Genomic DNA, 19,712 nt, shown 5'->3' with positions numbered 1-19,712 from the left:
GCAAATGGAGTTTGGTGTCTAATTTCTGTGGTTGTTATTAATAAATTAGTACCAATCAAAGCGTGGAATGCTTTGTAGAGATTTCATTATACTACATTCTTTTATAGTTGCATTGTTTGCAAAGGATACATGTATAGTGAAAATGGTACTTTAGTAAATCTATGGTGTTTCAGTAAATTTTGAGTGCTACAGCAAGTATTACTGCAGTTTAGAGTAAGCTAAACTTTTGTTTGGGATCAGATTTCATTTTTGTCTTGCCACTGTAGGGTTTGTTTAATGTGTAACATATTTCCTTGCTTGTCACAGGATCCTAGCGCTAGTGACTTATGTGGCATTCAAACTACAAGTTCTTCAAGGGTGAATTCATCATCAGGAGCTCGAAAACAAAGTCGGAAATCATCTGAGTCATCTGAGCAATGCCGTAGCATTGAATCTAGAGAAGGAAAAAAGGACAGAACAGCTGGGTCAAAATGGTATATGTCATAATATTGTAGAATTGTTTCTTGTTTTGTTGATCTTTATATTTTGTTGCCAAGTTAAATTGCTAAGTCTAATATGACATGCATATATAAAAGTTTTAGTTTGTACGTGTTTTAGAGCTCAGTTCTAAAATTTAGAATTGTGTAAAGGAGCTAGACTTCAGACATGTGTCCTTTAGCGGTGGTTCACAATTTCGTTATTTTCACGAGCATACAAAACGTACGCTTTTTGGCTACCCCCATCTCCCAAAAGCGTATTTCTTTGAATGACGATTTTCTGTTCACGTACTGACATGTACCAGTATGCAGCAATGCTGTGTCTAGTACTACAACTCACCTACTGCACGTAGTTTTAGTATTGTCTACGTACTAGGCAATTAATACTAAGAATTTAGAGAACCAACACTTGTTCAATACACTTGAAAATTTTTAGCAGCCATGTACTCTAACTAATTGCTTTTTGTTGGTGGACGTCCTCGCTTAATCCTGTCGTTAGCGTTTACTTGATGCTTTTGAAGTTGGTAGCGACTCGAAGTTCGTGTAGGTGATGCCCGTCTTTTTCCACCGTGCACCAACAAACTGTGATGTTGCCCATCAGACTTGTCTTTTGCAGCTGCTGTCCACTCCTTCTGTCCGGCACTCACTGCCTCGCTCCGTGATCGATGTTCGTTGTTGAACACAAAGACATTTATAGTGATGATATAGACAATGCGGATTCTTGTGCACAATGGTTGGCTTACGCAGGCTATAAGTAAACAATGATGAAGGTCTTGGAAGGCAGACCTCCACGCTACCTTTTAAATACTCGGATTAATTCAGGATGTGCATGGGCAAACTTTGCGATTCCAGACCGCATCGAAAGATCGCAGTCTATTAGACCATCTAGTAAGGGTTCTGTGCAACATGTCTTTCAAGCATTTGAAGGGCATCTCATAACGCATGCTTGGTTTTAAAATGAGAAGATAAATAAATTAATATCCTAATCATTATTTAAAAAGCATATGGAGGACCCTATCCCTACCCTCCTACCGTAGTTTTGAACGCTCGTGAAAATGACAAGAATTGTGAACCACCCCTTAGGAGTATATATGATAGGAGCTTGATCTAGCTAGGACCACTGTGATGAATGTGACCTACATTTAGTTTTTTCCATTGCTCAAATTCATTGCCGACCAGGAGGTTATGTTTTTATTGGCATTGGTATGTTTGTTGAACAGGAACAGTAGTTCTATCCAAATATAGAAGATATCACACTCACTCCCCCCCCGCTCCACATGTGAAACGTACCCCTGCTCCACATGTGAAATGCACCCCTGCTCCACGTGTGAGACTTACTCTACCTGTTTGCTGGTTAGGCACAGTCGTGTCAGTGAAGTGCTACCCAGGCTACACACTCGTCGGTTCTGAGTGGAGACACTGCTTGTTCCTATATGAAGTGTCTGCTGGCATTTACAAAGATGATTTGAACTTGCATGACGATTGTTTGTTTTTGTGCTCTTTTGTTTATTTGTGGGTGGGATTACTATAAATGTGTGGAATGATTATGATGAAATTTGACGGGGATGATAGAACTTTGACGGGGATGATGGAACTTTGACAGATGAACAATTGATTACTAGTAGTTTTTGACAATAATTTGAATCAGTGTCCCCTTTTGAGGGATCGGCTCTGCTTAGGACTTGTGACGAGAAAATATGAGATGACTTCTGATTTCACTTCTGCACACTTATACCATTTCAGTGAAGAGTGACTGTGTCATCTTTTGATGTGGAGGTCTTGAATATGATCATTGTTATGTATGATAGGGACTTGCGAAGTGTATTAGTAAGTAGCGAAGCCTCACAGTGAATCGCAATCAATTGCTAGCAAGCCAGCACGAGTTCAAATAACTTACGGTAACTTGTGGTGACTTAATCATAGAGTTACCAATCGTCGTAGCAAGTCACATGAAGTCTCAGCAAATCGCGTACGACCAGTTCGTTTGTTTATGGGGGGTTTTGTGAGCAGGATTACTCAAAATGTGTAGATGAATTAGCGAGGTGATAGAACTTTGGTAGAGGAACCATTGATCAGTGTTTAGGATTAATCCGATGTCAAACTTCGAGAGTTTGTGAAGTACCTGGGTTACTTCCATTCTATTGGTGCCTTCTGCATGTGAAGTACAGAACTTAGAGAAAATTTTAGGTGTTATCTTAATTTAGGTAAAGAAAAATCACACCGAATTTACTGAAAATAACACGTTATACAGTATATTAGTGCGAGTGCAATATTAATGAGAGTAACTTATTGCACAGTTGCTGTGCAATACGTCACATACCACCATCATGTGACCATGGTATAATATATAATTACACACATACAGTAACTACAGTTGGTGGCTGACTTGAAAGATTAACAAGACGTATGGGCAAAAGTAATGAAGAATAGCCAGAAAATTTGCTGGACATGTTTGGAAGCTGTTGAAGGTGTTGGACCATGTTGCAGCGAAAGCTGCTAATGAATTATTTGAAGGTATGTGAGGCCAACAGCCACTTCTTATTGGCAAGTAACACTCTTCCCGGTACGTAGATGGATCTGCCACTGTTCTGGAATAGAAGAAAGGTATGATGTGTCAACTCATCAGGCATTTTACTTCGCTGTAGAAGTCAGAATGGTGGAAATGCCTTGCCCACCTGTTTCAGATGACTTAAATGACACTGCTTCAGAATTGGATAGAGTGGCACTTTAATGAAGATCATTTAATTTTTGCAACTTGTAACACAGTTCAGCTCTAGAAAGAGCAGTATACATTTAGCAATTGTGAACATAATAAAAAAATCTCCAATAAGACTACTGAAAATATTGATCCAGAAAAACTGACTAATGCAGACCAATAGCTAGGAATATCTCTGGAATAGGGTTGATGTCTGGATTTCTAGAAATTGACAAAGATAGTAAGTGGCTGAGCAGAGGGGGCATACTATTTTAGGTTTGGGCACGTCTGTAAGGAAAACTTTTCTCTTGAGACAGTCTAACTGAAGTCTTGCCAGCAATTGTCTATGTGCTGATAACTTCTCAAGTCTCTCCCGTCGGTACGCTGCCCTGCAGCAGAAATGGTAACGCCGCTGGAAGTGATGCGTTGAGTGCTGCCTCTGCTATGGGATCTGCTTTGTCTTGGGGTTCCATTCGTTTTTGGTATTCGTTGTATCCTACTCTAACTGTTTGATAGTTCACACATAGTTTAGTTTATCCCATTCCTAACACCATGTATCGTGAAAGTATGTATTAATATATATTACATTCCTGCACAGTAACGACCTAAGAAGAGGTATGGAGCAATTTTCTTCATGATCTTGCATGTCAGTTTAGTATGTTAGTTTACTGGGAAGATGAGTTTTTCTAGACTAGACTAAGTTTTTCTGGACTGGAAGTTCTTCCATTTCAGTTGCCATAGCAAGGGTAAAATTGAGTTGTACAGAGTAATTGAAAACTTAATAAACCTTTTATTTAGATTTAATGATACTCTATTCCAAACCACACTGCATTACTTTGACATAAGAATCTGTAAGAAACAAAGTGACTTCTAGTAACCATCAGAATTGCTGAAAGCGTCATAAAATAGAGAATGTTTATTTGGAACGTAACCAATGAATTTGACTTGACCATATAAAAGTGCGTGGTGGTGGCATTGCTTCTACCATTTTATTGGACTTATAATGCAATTCAATGCAAGCATGCAGTGAGCATTTAGTACTTAACGTTTATTACAGCTAGTACAATTGCAGTTATAGAGAAATTTGCAACAGAAGGAATTCAAACTAGTCTCGCATAGTGAGCCCTTTTTTCCACTCAGCAGTGTACAACACTGTTGTGTGATATTTCTTTTAGGGATGAGTGGCCTACCTGTAAACGTGGTTCACTTCGTCAGGTACGGAAAACGACGAGAATCCTAAAGTTGGGTATATGGTATGCACGGCACGGGTGTATGGTATGCACAGCACGCGCTGTTGTGTGCATTTTGATAATCAAGTTGACACCTTTTTTATTATATAATACCCACCGGAATACGGTGACATAATGAAGGTAACAAAGACTTGCCTTCAGACCTTTTTCACTGAAAGTAGACGGAGGAGAAGCTGGCTACAGAAGGCTATATAATTGCTGCTGGGTCTTGGTAGTTTCTACTTTCCCCTTGATCAGAGTTATATATAGGAGCAAAATGTATATTGCAGGTTTTGTCAACTGGAACTGGAACGCAAGGCACGGAAGGTCATTAGGATACTACACCCCAAACTGCAAAAGGCTATGCTTCTACAACTTGGCTTCCCGCTACATCTTGCCACAAACCTGGCTAGAACAATGTGTCTTTTTTATCTTGAAATTACTGGCAACTGATTACCAACTAAGTTTTTGTGGATTAGCAGCAAGTTTATGGAACCTTAAAGAATTTCTTTAGGAAGAGGGCCATTGATGTATACTAAGTTCAAATCTGGTATAAGAGTCTTTGTTATTGTGTGATTCATGTGAGTAATGCAGTTAGTGCACGGAAGAGCTAGCTAGTCTAGTTTAGTTGATAGGCCCATTTCCAGTTTGTGCGTTCTCTTTTTGGAAAATTAGGGTAATTAGATTATATATAGGAAGTGCATTGGTGGTCTTAATGAGTTGCAGTTTTTGTTGTTTTGTTGGTTAGATTGGAAGTGTTGAAGATTTATGTCAAATTTGTAACATCGTAGCAATATTTACACTTTGAACAGGTCTTAAACCGTGTTAAGTAAATGGTGTTTCTGTATGGCACTCAGTATTAGAAGAGAACGGCTAGAATTAACATATTAAACATGATAATTTATGTACTGCATTTTTAAGTTGCTGTATTGGTAGGACTGTATTTTCTAAAGCTGCAAGCTCTCCTCTTGCTGATAGTTTTAATGAGAGTACTAATGTAATGGAGTGGAAAGAAGATCATCAGACTGTTGCTCAAAAAAGCAATGTCTCAGAGAAAGTGAAGTCATTGCAAAGCATCTCAACAATGTCATTGCAAAGTCATCCAACAAGATTTGAATATATTGTAAATGTTGTTTGCATAACATTTGAATGATGCAAGCTCTAACAGAGCACAAGTTTCTGTTTAAATAGCTATTCATTAGATGTTGAATGGTGCTGTTTGCATGACATTAGATAATGTTTTTGCATGATAAGGTAGCATATATATTTAGCACTTGCAGATACCCAAATTATGTCAAGAGTTGTGCTCAGTATTTAACTACGCAAGCTGATTGTTATGCCCAACATAGGTACGGATTGTACCTTCAAAATTGAGGTAAGTTTGATTTTTAGAATCATATTTGATTTAAGACACTTGATTGACATTTTAAATTTTAGGACCATGGTTTTAGATTTACTGTAAATGTGTTTCTATTTAGGAAGCAAGTAAGCATGCACCAAAATATTACCTATGTATCTGTTTATTTGAAGGTACATCCATTCATAGGGATAGCTACTTATACGTAGTTGTTTGCACTGAAATTTATTGCTATAAGATTTATTCAAAGCTTGTTAGTATTTCACTGTTAGTTAGTTAGATTTTTGCTATGGATTGTTTTGGATATTGCAAGTTGTTTTTGACAGAATGATGTCGACAAGGCAACAGGCTATGTTAAAATGGATTAATGTTGACAAGTTTGCACAGGCAACGTTTAAATTTTGTTAATTATTGTGTTTGCCTGCATACTACTAGTAGTTGTTAAGGAAAATCAACTATGAAATCAAACAGTTTGGCATTTAGCCAAGCGTTTGGTGTATTGTTTTTAAGTTTTTAGTATGTTTTTGAACACACAAATGATTATTAACTTGGAATCAATGTTTTTCTGTTGGAGTTGTAACTTGTTATGCAGCACTCCAGTATATGGTGAATTTTACCAGAGAGCCAGTGTATCCATAAACATTTTTGTCATGCAGCAAAATACGGACAACCTGTCTGTGATGATAGATTATAGACAACTGAGGCACACAATACATGCTATGTTTCAACAACAACAACATCGATTTACACCCCAACTGAATGAAAGGAAAGTCATTTAGCTAGCCACTATTATATTGATCTAAAATGTTGACTGTCAGTGTGTATGACCTTCTCTACGTTTCTTTCTATATTGCAGCGTTCTTTTGTCTCAACCACGTGGTTTTCTCTGCTATATTAGAGTCTTTTTCTATTGTGGCTAACTCCATATACCTCTCTGTACATTGGCTCTGTACATTGGCTCTGTACATGCTGTTAGTGATCAACGACCTTAACCTACTTTCTGGTTAATTTGAACCATACCAGTATGCAGAAAAAGGATGTAAATACATAAATCTAAGGCAAGCTGATTCTAGAACATGGAGTTGGTTAGTTGCTTAATAAATGTTTCGTTAATTAATTAACTGCCAAGCTTTATCAAGCTTTTTTGTGTGAATTTTCGCTTTTGTAGTGTGACACAGTTGTTCTTTCTAGTTTATCTAAGGGAAAGTCTTTGAGTGTGAAAGGTATCAAGAAAGTTGCAGTTCGGTGAGTATATTTAGTCCATGTGTTAACTTAATTAAAAAAGATATTTAGTAGTTAGGCTGTGACAGAAGGATGTCTGATGCACAGGCAAGACAGTTATATATCTAATTTTGACCAATCAGAGTGTGCAACTGATTCTCAACTACTATGGAATCTTAAAGGTGCCTCTCACGATTCACCTCACATGTGCTGGCACACCCACACAAACTTGAAAACGTGCCACGATTTCAAGTTGTGTCATAGCGAAGCAGAACAAGGAACATCTTAGGATGCACCATGTTCTATGACATACAGTCTTTATTCCTAGTACAAAGAGAAAGGCGAATCACATTCTTGTCGGCCATGGCAGTTTTGCTCCTCGTACTTGACATTTCAGGAAAACTAAAGACAAGTCTGTTAGGTTCTTTGTCCACACATTTACCATTTACCATCTTGAAATAGGTTGCTGTTGAACGGCAAAGCGCTTTCTCGATAGTGCACGTGACCCGGAAATAGGTGGAGCACAGAGCATCACGTGATGGCACCTGAAACTCAGAGTGTGAAATAAGCCATGGAGAGGTGCTGGACGCTGTCGGCAATGCAGATTGTGCACCTATCTTTACATGGTAGCTGCAAGAGCTGGCTAGAATTGAGGAATAGCCTATACCCGTAGCGACAGACGATGCGCCGGTAACATTGTTTCTTCTACAGAAATTCAATATCTGCAAGTCAGATGTTTGCGTTGTTACACTGATAAGCTAGTCTACAACTTTACACATGGTAGATGTCTGTTCGGATGCCATCACGCTCTGTGCTCCACCCATTTTTGGGTCACGTGCAACAAGGAAAAGATCGAGAAATAGTTTTGTCGTTCAACAGCGAGGTATCTCAAACTGGTAAATGGATAAATGTGTGCCTAAAGGCATGATTTCAAGTTTGTGTGGTTGTGTCTGCACGTGCGTGGTGAATGGTGAGCGGGCACTTTTAAGTGATTGGACATATTTATGCCATTAACTAATAAATATACGCAGAGGGAAATATACTATTTGTATTGTTGCCCAGGAACACGAAAATATGTAACACGTGGTTAGGTTTAGCTGAGTCTGGCCCTATTCTTTAGCTCGGACTAACTTAGCAAGGGCTAAATGCACTTAGCTCGAGCCAACATCCTTTACACGGGGCCAAATTAGCACGCATTTTGTCTCGAGTTTCTAGCCAAATTAGTTTGGCTTGAGTCAAATCATCTAGTGTAAAGCCGGTATTAGTGAACGCTATTGGTCTGCTAGGTAAGAGCTAATCTTATTCTATTATGGCACTAAATGTGAATTGGACTAGCTTTATTTGTCAGGCTTCGTCTAAATTTATGAGTGTGTCGTTCATGTAGTCGTGGTACAAAAGTAAACTGTCGTAGCTTGTTTCCAGGATTGCTGTATCTCTTTGAAATGTGAAGATTTCTTCAATTGAAGATGGCAGGAGCTCATAAGCTTTGACAGTACATCTTGCAAGAGATCATTGCACAGAAGTGAAGACGCAAGGAAGGCAGCTACCCTGGGTGTTGTTAATAGGTTCTTTCAAGCAAAGGTGTATAGTTAGCTTTTGCTACAGATAATACAATCAGTAGGTTAACTCAGAAACATCGTTCTAAACCTGAAGAATGTCAGCTTACCTACAGCAGCAGACAAAGAGCCCATGAACAACATCTTAATTTTTTATGCCATCACTCTGCAAGGTTTAAGGATCAACCTATTAGAGTGGCCACTTTAATGCTTATGGCTGTTGCTGAACTGACCTCATTGCTGAATTACCGTTTTCATTTGTACAACTAGAGCTAAGAGGCTCTGATGATGCAGTGAAGATAATTTTGCTTGCCAGGCCTATTGCTCTGCCAAAGTCAAACGGTAACACTTGTCTAATTGCTATTGGAGAGTGCATTTGATGGCTTACAGCAAAACACTTAATTTAACTTCTTGTCACGAATACAGCATGGATCGACTGGTGGTTATGAATGGTCATGAGCTGATAATTTGCCACCTTGATCTTTTCTTCCACTGAAACCCAGCTGGGGTAAAGATGAATCTAAATCAAAAATACCTTCAACTTGGTTGGCAGGCTGAATCTATTATGAAACCCGGTAGAGTCTTTTCTTGAACTGTCAAATCATGTTTCAATTATCAAAGATATGGCTGTTCCAGCTCTCACACATTTGTACAAGGATCTACTCCAGTCTTCATATCATCTGAAAAAGGTTCTACCAAGGTGACCTATTTCGGTCCAGCTCTTTTTGCTATACCGTACTTGCTTGATTATTGAGCTCCCAAGGCTCAAGTTAGCCCCAGCCCAACTTTGGCCAAGATTGTCCTTTACTTAGTGCTAATTTGTTCTTTACACAGTGACTGTTTGCTAGATATTCGCCTGTAGATATTTTTCAACTTACACTCGCTTCTTGACCATGCATTTGCAGGTTTTGCATTTACTAAAGCGTAGCAGCACGCTGTTTAAGTTAACTAATCAATCTTTTGAGCCAATCAACAACTTAGGTGTCAATGTTTGAGAAAAGCCCATACTTGACCTGTAACTCTGGCCAACCATGGGGAGTGGGGTAATAATCAAGCGAGTAGTAGTTCACCCTGCTTTGAAAAGTTTGTATATCAGGATGCCGATAGTCCGCGACTCAGTCTCAGAGACTGGCTGTGCCCATGTTTCATACTGTATTAATATCAACACCTTACATCTCCCCAACAAAAAACAAATGTAGCCTTCTCAATCTGTCTATACCTGGCAACTCTTATCTAAGAGTCATTAATAGCTACAACCTGGTACAATAGCTGTATACGCACCTCTACACTACAGTACGTACATTGCATGTAGCTATATACATCTAGGTGGTGTAGTCGTCCAAATACTTGGAGGCTTCACCAGTTGGCCACTCCGTGAGTATGACATGATGACTGGCTGGCTGGTTGTTACTTGTAGCCATGGACTCTGCAGCATTCATTCTGTGCGTTGATTGTTGTTCTGAGACTTCATTGAGTCTGGAGAGTGACTTCGTGGGATTGCCTCAGATGTCGATGATTGCGCACGTATGTTCCATCTGTATCGCCATCCGCTTTGACCTTATATGATCTTATGCCGACCTTCTTTTGGACAGTGCCTTTCTGCCACGTGGATGATAAGCAGTGTAGTTGGATACGGAAAACGTCTCCAGGATGCAGAGGAAGAAGGTCTGTGGTGCCCTGGTTGTAATGGGTTTGCAAAGCTTCGTGATGTGCTTGCTGGGCCAATTCGTTTGGACATTCACAGGGAATGAGTAGAGATTCCGACATAGGCAACTGAGTTTTAGTGCACCTGTTCATGAGACGTTGTTTGGCTGGAAGTATTTCAGAACTCGAGAAGCCCAAGCCACGAATCGCCCCCGATCTGCTTGGGTTTCGGCATCAGATACTTTTGAGTCTTGATGGCATTTTCCACGTTCCCGTTTGATTGTGGGTAACCCGGACCCGAAGTCACATGATCAAAACCCAAGTTCTGGCTGAAATGACGAAACTCTGCTGAAACAAACTGGGGCCCATTGTTCGACATTAACGTATCTGGTATACCGTGCTGTGCGAAATGAAGTTTCAGTTTCCGGATGATGCTTTGAGAAGTGAGGCTGTCCGACCTTTCTACTTCCCAAGAATTGCTCATGTTGTCAACCATGATCATATAGTCACACCAGTCAACGACGAAGAGATTGACGGCCACTTTTGCCCATGGTCGACACGGGATGGTATGCGGGATGAGAGGTTCTTTTGGCTGAGCTGGATCTATAGCACATTGTTGAATAAAAGCCTTTACTTGGGTATCCATTCCAGGCCAGTAGAACAGTTCGCGTGCTTGTTGTATACTATAAGCCACCATTAATGTCGATGTGAGAAAAATGAAGCGTAGTCATGATATTCTGATGAATCGCCCTGGGGACTATGATTCGCTCTCCGCGAAATGTAAAACTTTTTGCACCCTCTGATCTCGTCGCGCCAGGGAAAATAAGGTGCCACAGTCTGCGGTACCTGCGACTTTACTTTGTGGCCATCCTAGCTTGCATAACAAGCTGCTTGACCTCCTGCAGACATTCATCTTGTTCTGTAGCCACCGGAATTTTGTTGCGCTTGGGTTTGGAGATAGGTAGATGCTTGGAAAGGTTGACAAATTTTAAATCCTGTTTGAAAACTGATTGCATCAGACTGATGGATTCGCAACCGTTTGTGGAGGGATAGGTTTGCTGTGACCGTGCAAATATGCTCACGATAACGTATCTGCTTTGTTCATCTCTTTACCACGCTTGTACGTGACCGTTATGTCATAGCCCTGTAATTGGATGAGCATCCGCTGAAGACGCTTTGGTGCAGAATGGATTAGCTTTTGAACAATCGCTTCTAAGGGTTTATGATTGCTTTCAATTGTCACATGGTTACCATATGCGTAGGGATGGAATTTGGTGACTCCAAAGACAGTGACCAGCAGTTCTTTCTTTATTTGCGCATAGCATGTTTTGGCACTTGTTAAAGCGCGCGAAACATAGGCAACAGGTTGTCCTTGTTGCAGAGAGAAGCACTAAGACTCTTCTCTTATAGCCGCTTTAATCTGCTGTATGGCGTGATCATGATGGGTGTCCAAAAATTCCACATCCTTCTTGATCAATTGTCGAAGCTCGTCGCAGATGCTAGACAGATTGGGTAGGAAATGCACTAGATAATTGACTGTGCCAATAAAACGCTGCACTCCAGCTACATCAGTTGGGTTCTCCATTTTCCAGTAAAACTTTAATTTTGGGTCAGCCTTCAGTTTGTTGAGAGTAACGATATGACCCATGTATTTGACCTCCAGAAGTCTTAACTTGACTTTGTTTTGATTGAGCTTGATTCTGCGCACTTGACATTGATCCGAAAACTGGCCAATTTCTTGTCATGATTCTGGCCCGTTGCCTCGTGCGTATCTCCTTCACCCACTATGAGCACGTCACCCGCAATCGTGTACACTCCTGGTCAGTCATCGATGGCTGATTGGAGGCGGTGCTGGAAAAGTTTCAGTGCCGAAAGGCATTCTTTTCTATTGGAACCTACCAAACGGCATTCCAAGGGTCGTAAGGAGACTTGACTCATGGTCTAATGCGATATGTCAAAACCCATTCTGTAGGTCACATACTGTATACACCTTGGCCTTGGAGAGCTGAGGTATCAGATTCTCTATTGTTGGCTTAGGATAATGGCTACGTTTGAGCGCTTTGTTAAGGGGCTTAGGATCTAGGCAAATGCTCAGGGTGCCATTGGACTTGCTCACTGCCACTAGACTGGATATCCAGTGTGTAGGTCTGTCAACCTGCTCTAGCATGCCCAAACTTGCAAGACACTTCAGTCCTGCTTACAGCTGTTGCGTAAATGCAGTGGGAACCTTTTGCATGGGCATTTGCACGGGCTTCAGAGATTCCTCAATGTCGAGACGAAGCAGTCCCCCAGACATCCCAAGGAGCCGTTAAACACGTCTTCGTAAGCCTGTAGGAGATTAGGTAGTTGAATGGGCTTTTGACTAACGTCCTGACCAGACGTGTACGTATTTGCACTGTCAACGTTGTCCTGACAATGAGCTTGAAGGGTTGCTGTTGCCATGGTGTTCTCGTGCTGTATACCCTCACCAGATTCATGTGTTGGATCGACCGAGCTCCCAAAAGTGATGTGGAGGCATCATCCACAACAGCAAAGTTGGCTTTGTATTTTTACCGGTCTTTGGGTTGTTCATATGGACCATACACTTGCCCAATGGTCTTGAGTAACTTTTCTCCAGTTGTAGAGGCACGGCACTTGGTTTGTTTTCTCAGGACCACTGTGAGTACCAAATCTTTCTGTCGAATAACATTGCATGATGCACCCAAATCCAGTTGGAACCGCACTTGTCAGCCTTCCACCTTCTTATATACAAGCACCTGGCTTGTGAAAACTGATTACTGGACTTGCTTGATCTCTTCCACTAGTGTTAGGGCCATTAAGTGTTCTGATTCCTCATCACGCTCCTGCTCAGTTCAGTTGACTTTGTCTTCCTGGTGCTTCGACACAACATAATGACTCTTCTTCCCACACGTATGCTGTGCATTTGTGGCCATAAGCGGGACATAGTCCTTTCACATGTTGTTGACCACACTAACCGCATGTTTTCTCGCTTGCCTTTGGTTTTGCTTTTGATATTGATGTGTGCTGCCTGACTGGCGCATTTTTGCGTGTACCTTTTCCTGACCACCCATGACCTTCGATTGCTGTGCAGACCACTCTGCTGCTCGACATATATCAATACAAACGGACAGGCTAAGGTCCTCTTGTTCCAGCAAAGACTTGCACAACGACTCTTTTGCGATTCCACAGACATGCGGTTTGGTCCAGGATCATATCGTCTGACTTAGCCTGAATATTAGAGGTTTTGACAAGAGTGCGTAAAGCTAGTAAGTACTTTTCAAAAAGTCTCTCCTTGTGTCTGCCTCCTGGTTCTGAAAATGAACTGCTCATACGTGACATTCACTGTACCAATGAAGTGTTGCTCCATCTTTGACAAGACTGTAGCAAGGTTGTGTCTGTTTGCATCGTTATTGAAACTTAATGCATTATACACCTCCACACCAGCCTCTCCTAGGCACATGATGAATGTCGCTAGTGGTATTCGTCGAATTGTTTGTATATCGGGAACACTGTAAGCGTCTCACATTTGATGCCAAGTACGCCAGTTGTGCGCACCATTGCTCTCGACGCATAAACACCTGGGTGTTGTCGTGCTCCATGCATCAGTATCATGCTTACCTGATTGGGCGCTGTTCAGGATGCGGCATCTCTGTCAGACTCCTTGTCCCACTTGGGGTGCTTCTCAAGCTCTCTGACCCACTTCTGACACCATGTATCAGGATGCCAATAGTAGTCCGCAACTCAGTCAGAGACTAGCTGTGCCCGCGTTGCATAATATATTAATATCAACCCTGTTACAGTTTGGATTTGAGAAGTGTCGCCAATTCATGTTCTTGCCTAATTAGATGATGTCTTCCTTCTTGGTTGTCTCGAAGGAGTTCTACTTGCTTTTCACCTTTTCAAAACGTGCCTTCAACCTTTCATCTATTTCTGATCATGAATGTGAGATCTTTTTTTTTGTTATAGACATCTATTAATAGCAATGCCACTCGGATCCCAGTCAGTTTTGGTGATTGTGAGCACTGCAACTTGTACACCCTGCTTATTTTTGAGATGGCCTAGTCTGGATTCTCTTTCTGCGAGCATGGCAGCTTTCAGAAATTGAAAAATGCCCAGGAAGCAAATTTATATCTATTTTATTGCCATGTTTACTTTTGAATGATATGGCTAAAACGTTTCCAGGTCTTCTTGCTACTGCTGTTTTAATTCAACATTTGCAAACATATTCAACCTTCTTTCATCCCATCGGCTGACTCATTGCCTGATACAGTCTGTTAACAGTTGTCTCTTTCCAGGTAGATTAGGCTTATCCTTGCTGTTTTCTGCCTCTCCTGCTGCATTTGCATTTTTGCAGCTTGAACTCATTGCTGCAGTGGAGCTGCTCTTTTGGTTTTTAGTTCATCATCTAATGGCCCACTGCTATTTTGTTGTCAGAGTTCTTGCAAAGGATGTACAGTTCAATGAATGTCTGTCAGGAGTTAGTAAAATTGCAACATATGTTTGTCAGTGTGGAAAATAACGGTAGGACATAGAACAATGCCCCACCAAATGTGTTGTTTGTCCGACCAAATACTGCACCAGTGTTGGGATGTGTTTAGACAAAACATCCACCCGTATGCATATATGATAGTGTAAACCTTGTCTCTTAGCATGTGATGGCCTTTCCAATGGTGTATCTGTTAATTTAATGAACTTAGGTGCCTCTTAGCATGCTTTATCCAGAGAATACCTCAGCTGTCTTTAACACCCATTTCTCCCTTGGAAGTTGGTTATCAAAAATTGCATGCAAAATGGCTGCAGTAGGGGAGGCACTAAATTAGACATGTAACACCATACTACCAAAACTCAGTCCGTCCGAGCCAAAATAATCCCCTATTTTCTACACTGTTTTGTGATCATCAAATTAGCTTACATCAAAGATGCATCATTGGGGCTGGAGGCAGCACAATTACTAGGCAAGGATGTATGTGCTTTGCTAGATGCTGTTCCAAATGATCAAGTTTCACAATCAGTTGTTATGAATTCACGTTAGCATCCTGTTTTTGGCTTGGCATCCTTCTACCTGTCTGGTTGGCCGTCAAAATTTGATTGTGGAGCTTATGCTTAACAAAATTGTTGTTAGCTTTTTACTTGCAGAACAGGTGGACGTCCAGTTTGGTCCCACAAGTGTATACCATCAACTTGGGGTGACTTCAAGCCATTCATGTTGATTTGAGACACAACCGAGAAAGACACAAACCAAGAAACATGCTTTTCACTGACTTAATTCCAGGTCTGATATAGAGCATTCACTTTGTTATTGTGTCAAACGCCAAGCTGGACTTTAGCCCACCTCCTTATTTCTGCATGGCATTTATCTCAATTTGCAATTGGCAGAATTCAGTGGAGTTTAGGGTCAGGGGTTAAGGTTATGATAATTTGGATAGTTTGGATAATTGAGGTTCTACTGTAAGGGTTAATAAGTCAGCAGTTTAAGTAGTTTTATCTAATAATCAGAGTTAAGCATTTTGTTACAAAGATGCATCATTTTTGTTTGAATTCCTATAATTAATTTATAATTGAAAGGTTTTTTCATTTTAAGGGTTTGTATTAGGGTTATGGTCTAGTTTTGTGATTCTAACTGGTATTTGTAGGTTGCTATGAAGGAAGCAGATGATATAAATGTAATAGGCTGTTTAGGCCGTCATTATGTGCTACGTGTTGTTTCTTTAGTAATTTGAGTCATAATTACGGTTTATTATATGTGTGTTATAGTATGTCATCTTGATTTGATCTATTGTTAGAAATGATGAAGAGAAAATGGACGCTTTACAAAATTATCAAAGTGCTGCAAAAAACAGTGAAGATATGTCTGCTGTGTCAGGAATCGTGACTGCTGTTGGTGTAAAAAAGAGACTGTAAGTATTTATGGATAGGTGTGTTGTACTTCATTGTTAGTATGAATATTGTGGAGAACTAATTAAGGCTTAAACGATTTAATGCACATGCAGAAAATCACGCAAGAGTGTATTTTACTAAATTAGTGAGTTGTTTGTAAAAAATGAATGTATTATGCCACACTGTCACACATTATACTCACTCATGTTACCATTTTTGCTTTAGTGAGGCTTCTTCTAATATGCCTAGGAAAGATATCCAGAGCAAGCAGTCTAGTATCAAACAGTCATTCAAAAGGTGCGCTTTGATCAATGAATACATTGTAATTTAAGCTTACTGGGAGTACTTGGTGACAGGGAATTGTCTCAAGTGACAACAGATGAAGCTTTGGATATCCTTAGTAGCAGTGGCAATGATACAGGGTATGTTATATTATGGATGTGATGCATTAGCCATGGTGTTTGAGAATACTAACTAGAAGCACCAATGGTGTAAGTTTGATAGAAAGGGTTTTGTTTAGAGAGACTGCAGCTTCTCTATCAGATGACGGCTTGAAAGACAGCTTGCCTAAATATCAACGCAAAGGGAGGCGTGTGGTAGGAATCTTTAGAATTGTCGTTGATGACACATGTAATTAAGTTTCACACTGTTTTACACAGAAGGCTATTGAAAGTCTGGTGCCCTCACCTGTGAAATTTCGTGGGAAAAGACAGGTTAGGAAGTTTGCTTACAATTTTGACATCACGTACAGTATAACAGTATGAAATTAGTAATCTGATGAATGTGTAATTTCTGTCATGTGGGTGCATAGTAGCAGAAGTCAATATGTCACAATGCTAATATTGACAAGAGTGTGCTTTTGCTTTTCTTGAGTGGTATCCTGTAAACTTTACTTACTTTACATTTTTATCATTATAGAAACATTGGTTTGTTAGTGCTAGCCAATATTGTTGATTATGTGTATTATGTGGATTTAAATACACCATGCCCTTAAATTAACTGATGAATACATCTTCTATACCTGTCAGTCAACTTTCGCGCGTCCTTCTATATGGTGTGTCAGTTGATCTGTGTTCTGTTTGTAGCGAAGTGATTAAAGTGCGTGTGTTTTGTACATTACTCTTTTGTATGTAGAGACATTGCGAGTTTAGTCATATTTATCTTTATTAAGAAGAAAAATCACAAGCGTGTCTCTTCGCAGCTGCTTCTTTCGTTTTTACGCACCATGAGCAAAAATTTATTCTAAAACTTGTCATACGTCTAAGGCATTCCTTGATACTTGACAGACAAGCGTTGGCAACATTTTACCAGAATCATGTAGTAGTAGACCAATAGTGGTAAAAGTGTAGTAATTCAATTTGCCTACCTCTGGGTTTCAAACTGAGAGCTAGATGGTTTGCAAACTAGGAGTACAGAGCTTACCACTATTCTGTCGATTTAAGAAATTTGTAAGCTTTAGATGAGTAAACTCATATTACATTTGGGAACAGCATTCATGTATTGTCAGATGTCTACTGCAAGCTTAGGTAACACACTGAGCCTGTTTGGTTTGCAGCTTTGATTGCATGCTAGTTAATTTGCTAGGAAGTTACACAACTCTTGCTTATGTTGCATACGTGGTGATGGATAAGAATTGTTTATTCCTATCTGAATATGTAGCGCCCACTCAATGAGTCCTCATCCAGTACTGCAAAAGTGAAGAAGGTGTGTTGCAGGTTATGGTTATTTCCTGTGTTTCTCATTGTAATGGTTGCATTGTTGACAGGTTGAAAAGGCTAAAGTTAGCGCTTCTCCACAGAAGGCAACGGTAAAGAGTTTATATGTGGATGGTTGAGTTATAATTACAATGTACTGTATTATGATTACAATGTATTGAGTTATAATTAAAGAATAAGAGTTACCAGTTTTGAGTCATAGTTAAGGAGTAATAATTACTATGTATTATTATTACAATGTATTGAGTTATAATTAAAGAGTAATAATTACAATGTATTGAGTTATAGTTATAGAGTAATAATTACAATATATGGAGTTATAATTAAAGAGTAATAATTGCAATGTATTGAGTTATAATTAATTAAGAGTAATAATTACATTGTATTATGATTACAATGGATTGAGTTATAATTACAATGTATTATGCAGAACATGATAAGAAATACTGCAACTGCAGTGGGACATGCGTGGTCGGGTGGGGGCAGGTGCTCTGGGCAGTGGTGTAGCTATGCGGAGGCCTGGTAGGGGCACGTGCCTCTAAGTTTCATGCAGCCTTCGATTTTAGTATGATGTGCGTTATCTTGCGAATTCTTTTTTGGTAACCTCTAACCTTATAGGTCTAACTGTTCCTCACGATCCATGCAGTAGTTTCCGCACGTTGATTGTTCTCTAATAATTATATTTCTTTCATGATTAATTTGATTGCATTTAACAGAAACTATGGATAAATGCTCTTGCAGTGGAAGTCACCCTAAGTGATCGAATAATATATGTACTTGTAATAAATACGAAATGCAGTAGGATACACATTGGAGAAGAAGATAACGAGGTCCATGTTGCTGTCGTCTAGACGTATCTTGAAAGAAGAAGGCGAATTTCCGAAACTCGCGGGAAAGTAATAAAGGCGAAACTTGGTTCAAAACGGAGTTTGCAACTATTTGAAAAATGGCGTTGTACATGTACCCCGTAATCTACGAAGTTTGGCCGTGCCACTGCCTGCTCTGGGCGCGTTGAAGTGTGGTGTGGTGTGGTGTGTGTGTGTGTGTGTGTGTGTGTGTGTGTGTGTGTGTGTGTGTGTGTGTGTGTGTGTGTGTGTGTGTGTGTGTGTGTGCCTAAGTGCGCGTGCGTGCATACATGCGTGAACGTGTGTGGTGTGGTTTTGTGTTGTGTTCTCTTGTCTCTGCATGTGGTACACGTACAGGCGGTGTTGTTTCGTTGTGCGTTTACGTTGGTTTTCACTTCATTGTGAATGTTACCAACTCAATAGAGTTTTTGTGTATTGATCCCACAAAACATTTTCTAGGTTCATCGTCAAAGGCAGCTGCACTGGAAAAGCAAAATGTCACGAAACCGTCGTCGTTGATCACTGCTACATTATTACTTGTAACACATATATTACGGGTATATGACTAGTAGGACGTACAGCAGTAAAGAAGTTAAATAGAACACTTGATTGTCACTGGCGCGTTTTAGTTGCAACTTCTTTACTGTGTAGGTGTAGTTTGAGCGTCGTAATGGAAAACAACCGTGCGTATTTCAATTAGTACAGTAACTGATGTCTATGTGCTTGCGATCCATATTCTGCAACGCTTGCCTACATTAATTATATATGCACGGATTTCTGAATTTGTGGTTTGTGCGAGTTTTTACTATACATTGACACAATGTCGTTTGGGCATCAGAGCTGCTTCTGAAATCAGTTAGTGTCAAGTGGCGCCAGTATTAGAGTACACCCGATTTACTCAACTGTAAAAACATAATTGCGATAGAATGCGCTGATTTCGCATTCTAAAACTGTTTAATACGGCGTTGGAAGTTTTCGAGGTTTGGAGGCTATAAACATTACGAAGTTGTGCAACGTACATAATTGCATGCATTCCAGTGAGACACGGAAAATGATTGGGGCTATGGCCCCACTGTTCCTATTTCTATACATCTAGT

General features: G+C 40.1%; 1 protein-coding gene across 1 annotated transcript; it reads left to right on the top strand.

The window, feature by feature from the left end:
• Positions 1-276: 276 nt before the first annotated feature.
• On the top strand, positions 277-19,382 carry LOC134189906 (uncharacterized). Its single transcript, XM_062658304.1, has 10 exons — positions 277-473; positions 6,949-7,002; positions 15,962-16,075; positions 16,281-16,352; positions 16,412-16,477; positions 16,576-16,651; positions 16,715-16,768; positions 17,715-17,759; positions 17,821-17,862; positions 19,075-19,382. Exons 1-10 carry the CDS (start codon positions 277-279, stop codon positions 19,132-19,134), a joined length of 780 nt encoding a protein of 259 aa, XP_062514288.1. The 3' UTR covers positions 19,135-19,382.
• Positions 19,383-19,712: the final 330 nt, after the last annotated feature.

Source organism: Corticium candelabrum, chromosome 14 (genome assembly GCF_963422355.1).
Source record: "Corticium candelabrum chromosome 14, ooCorCand1.1, whole genome shotgun sequence".
NCBI lineage: Eukaryota > Metazoa > Porifera > Homoscleromorpha > Homosclerophorida > Plakinidae > Corticium > Corticium candelabrum.
Note: the sequence above shows the minus strand (reverse complement) of the source record. Positions and strands in the feature narration are given on the sequence as shown.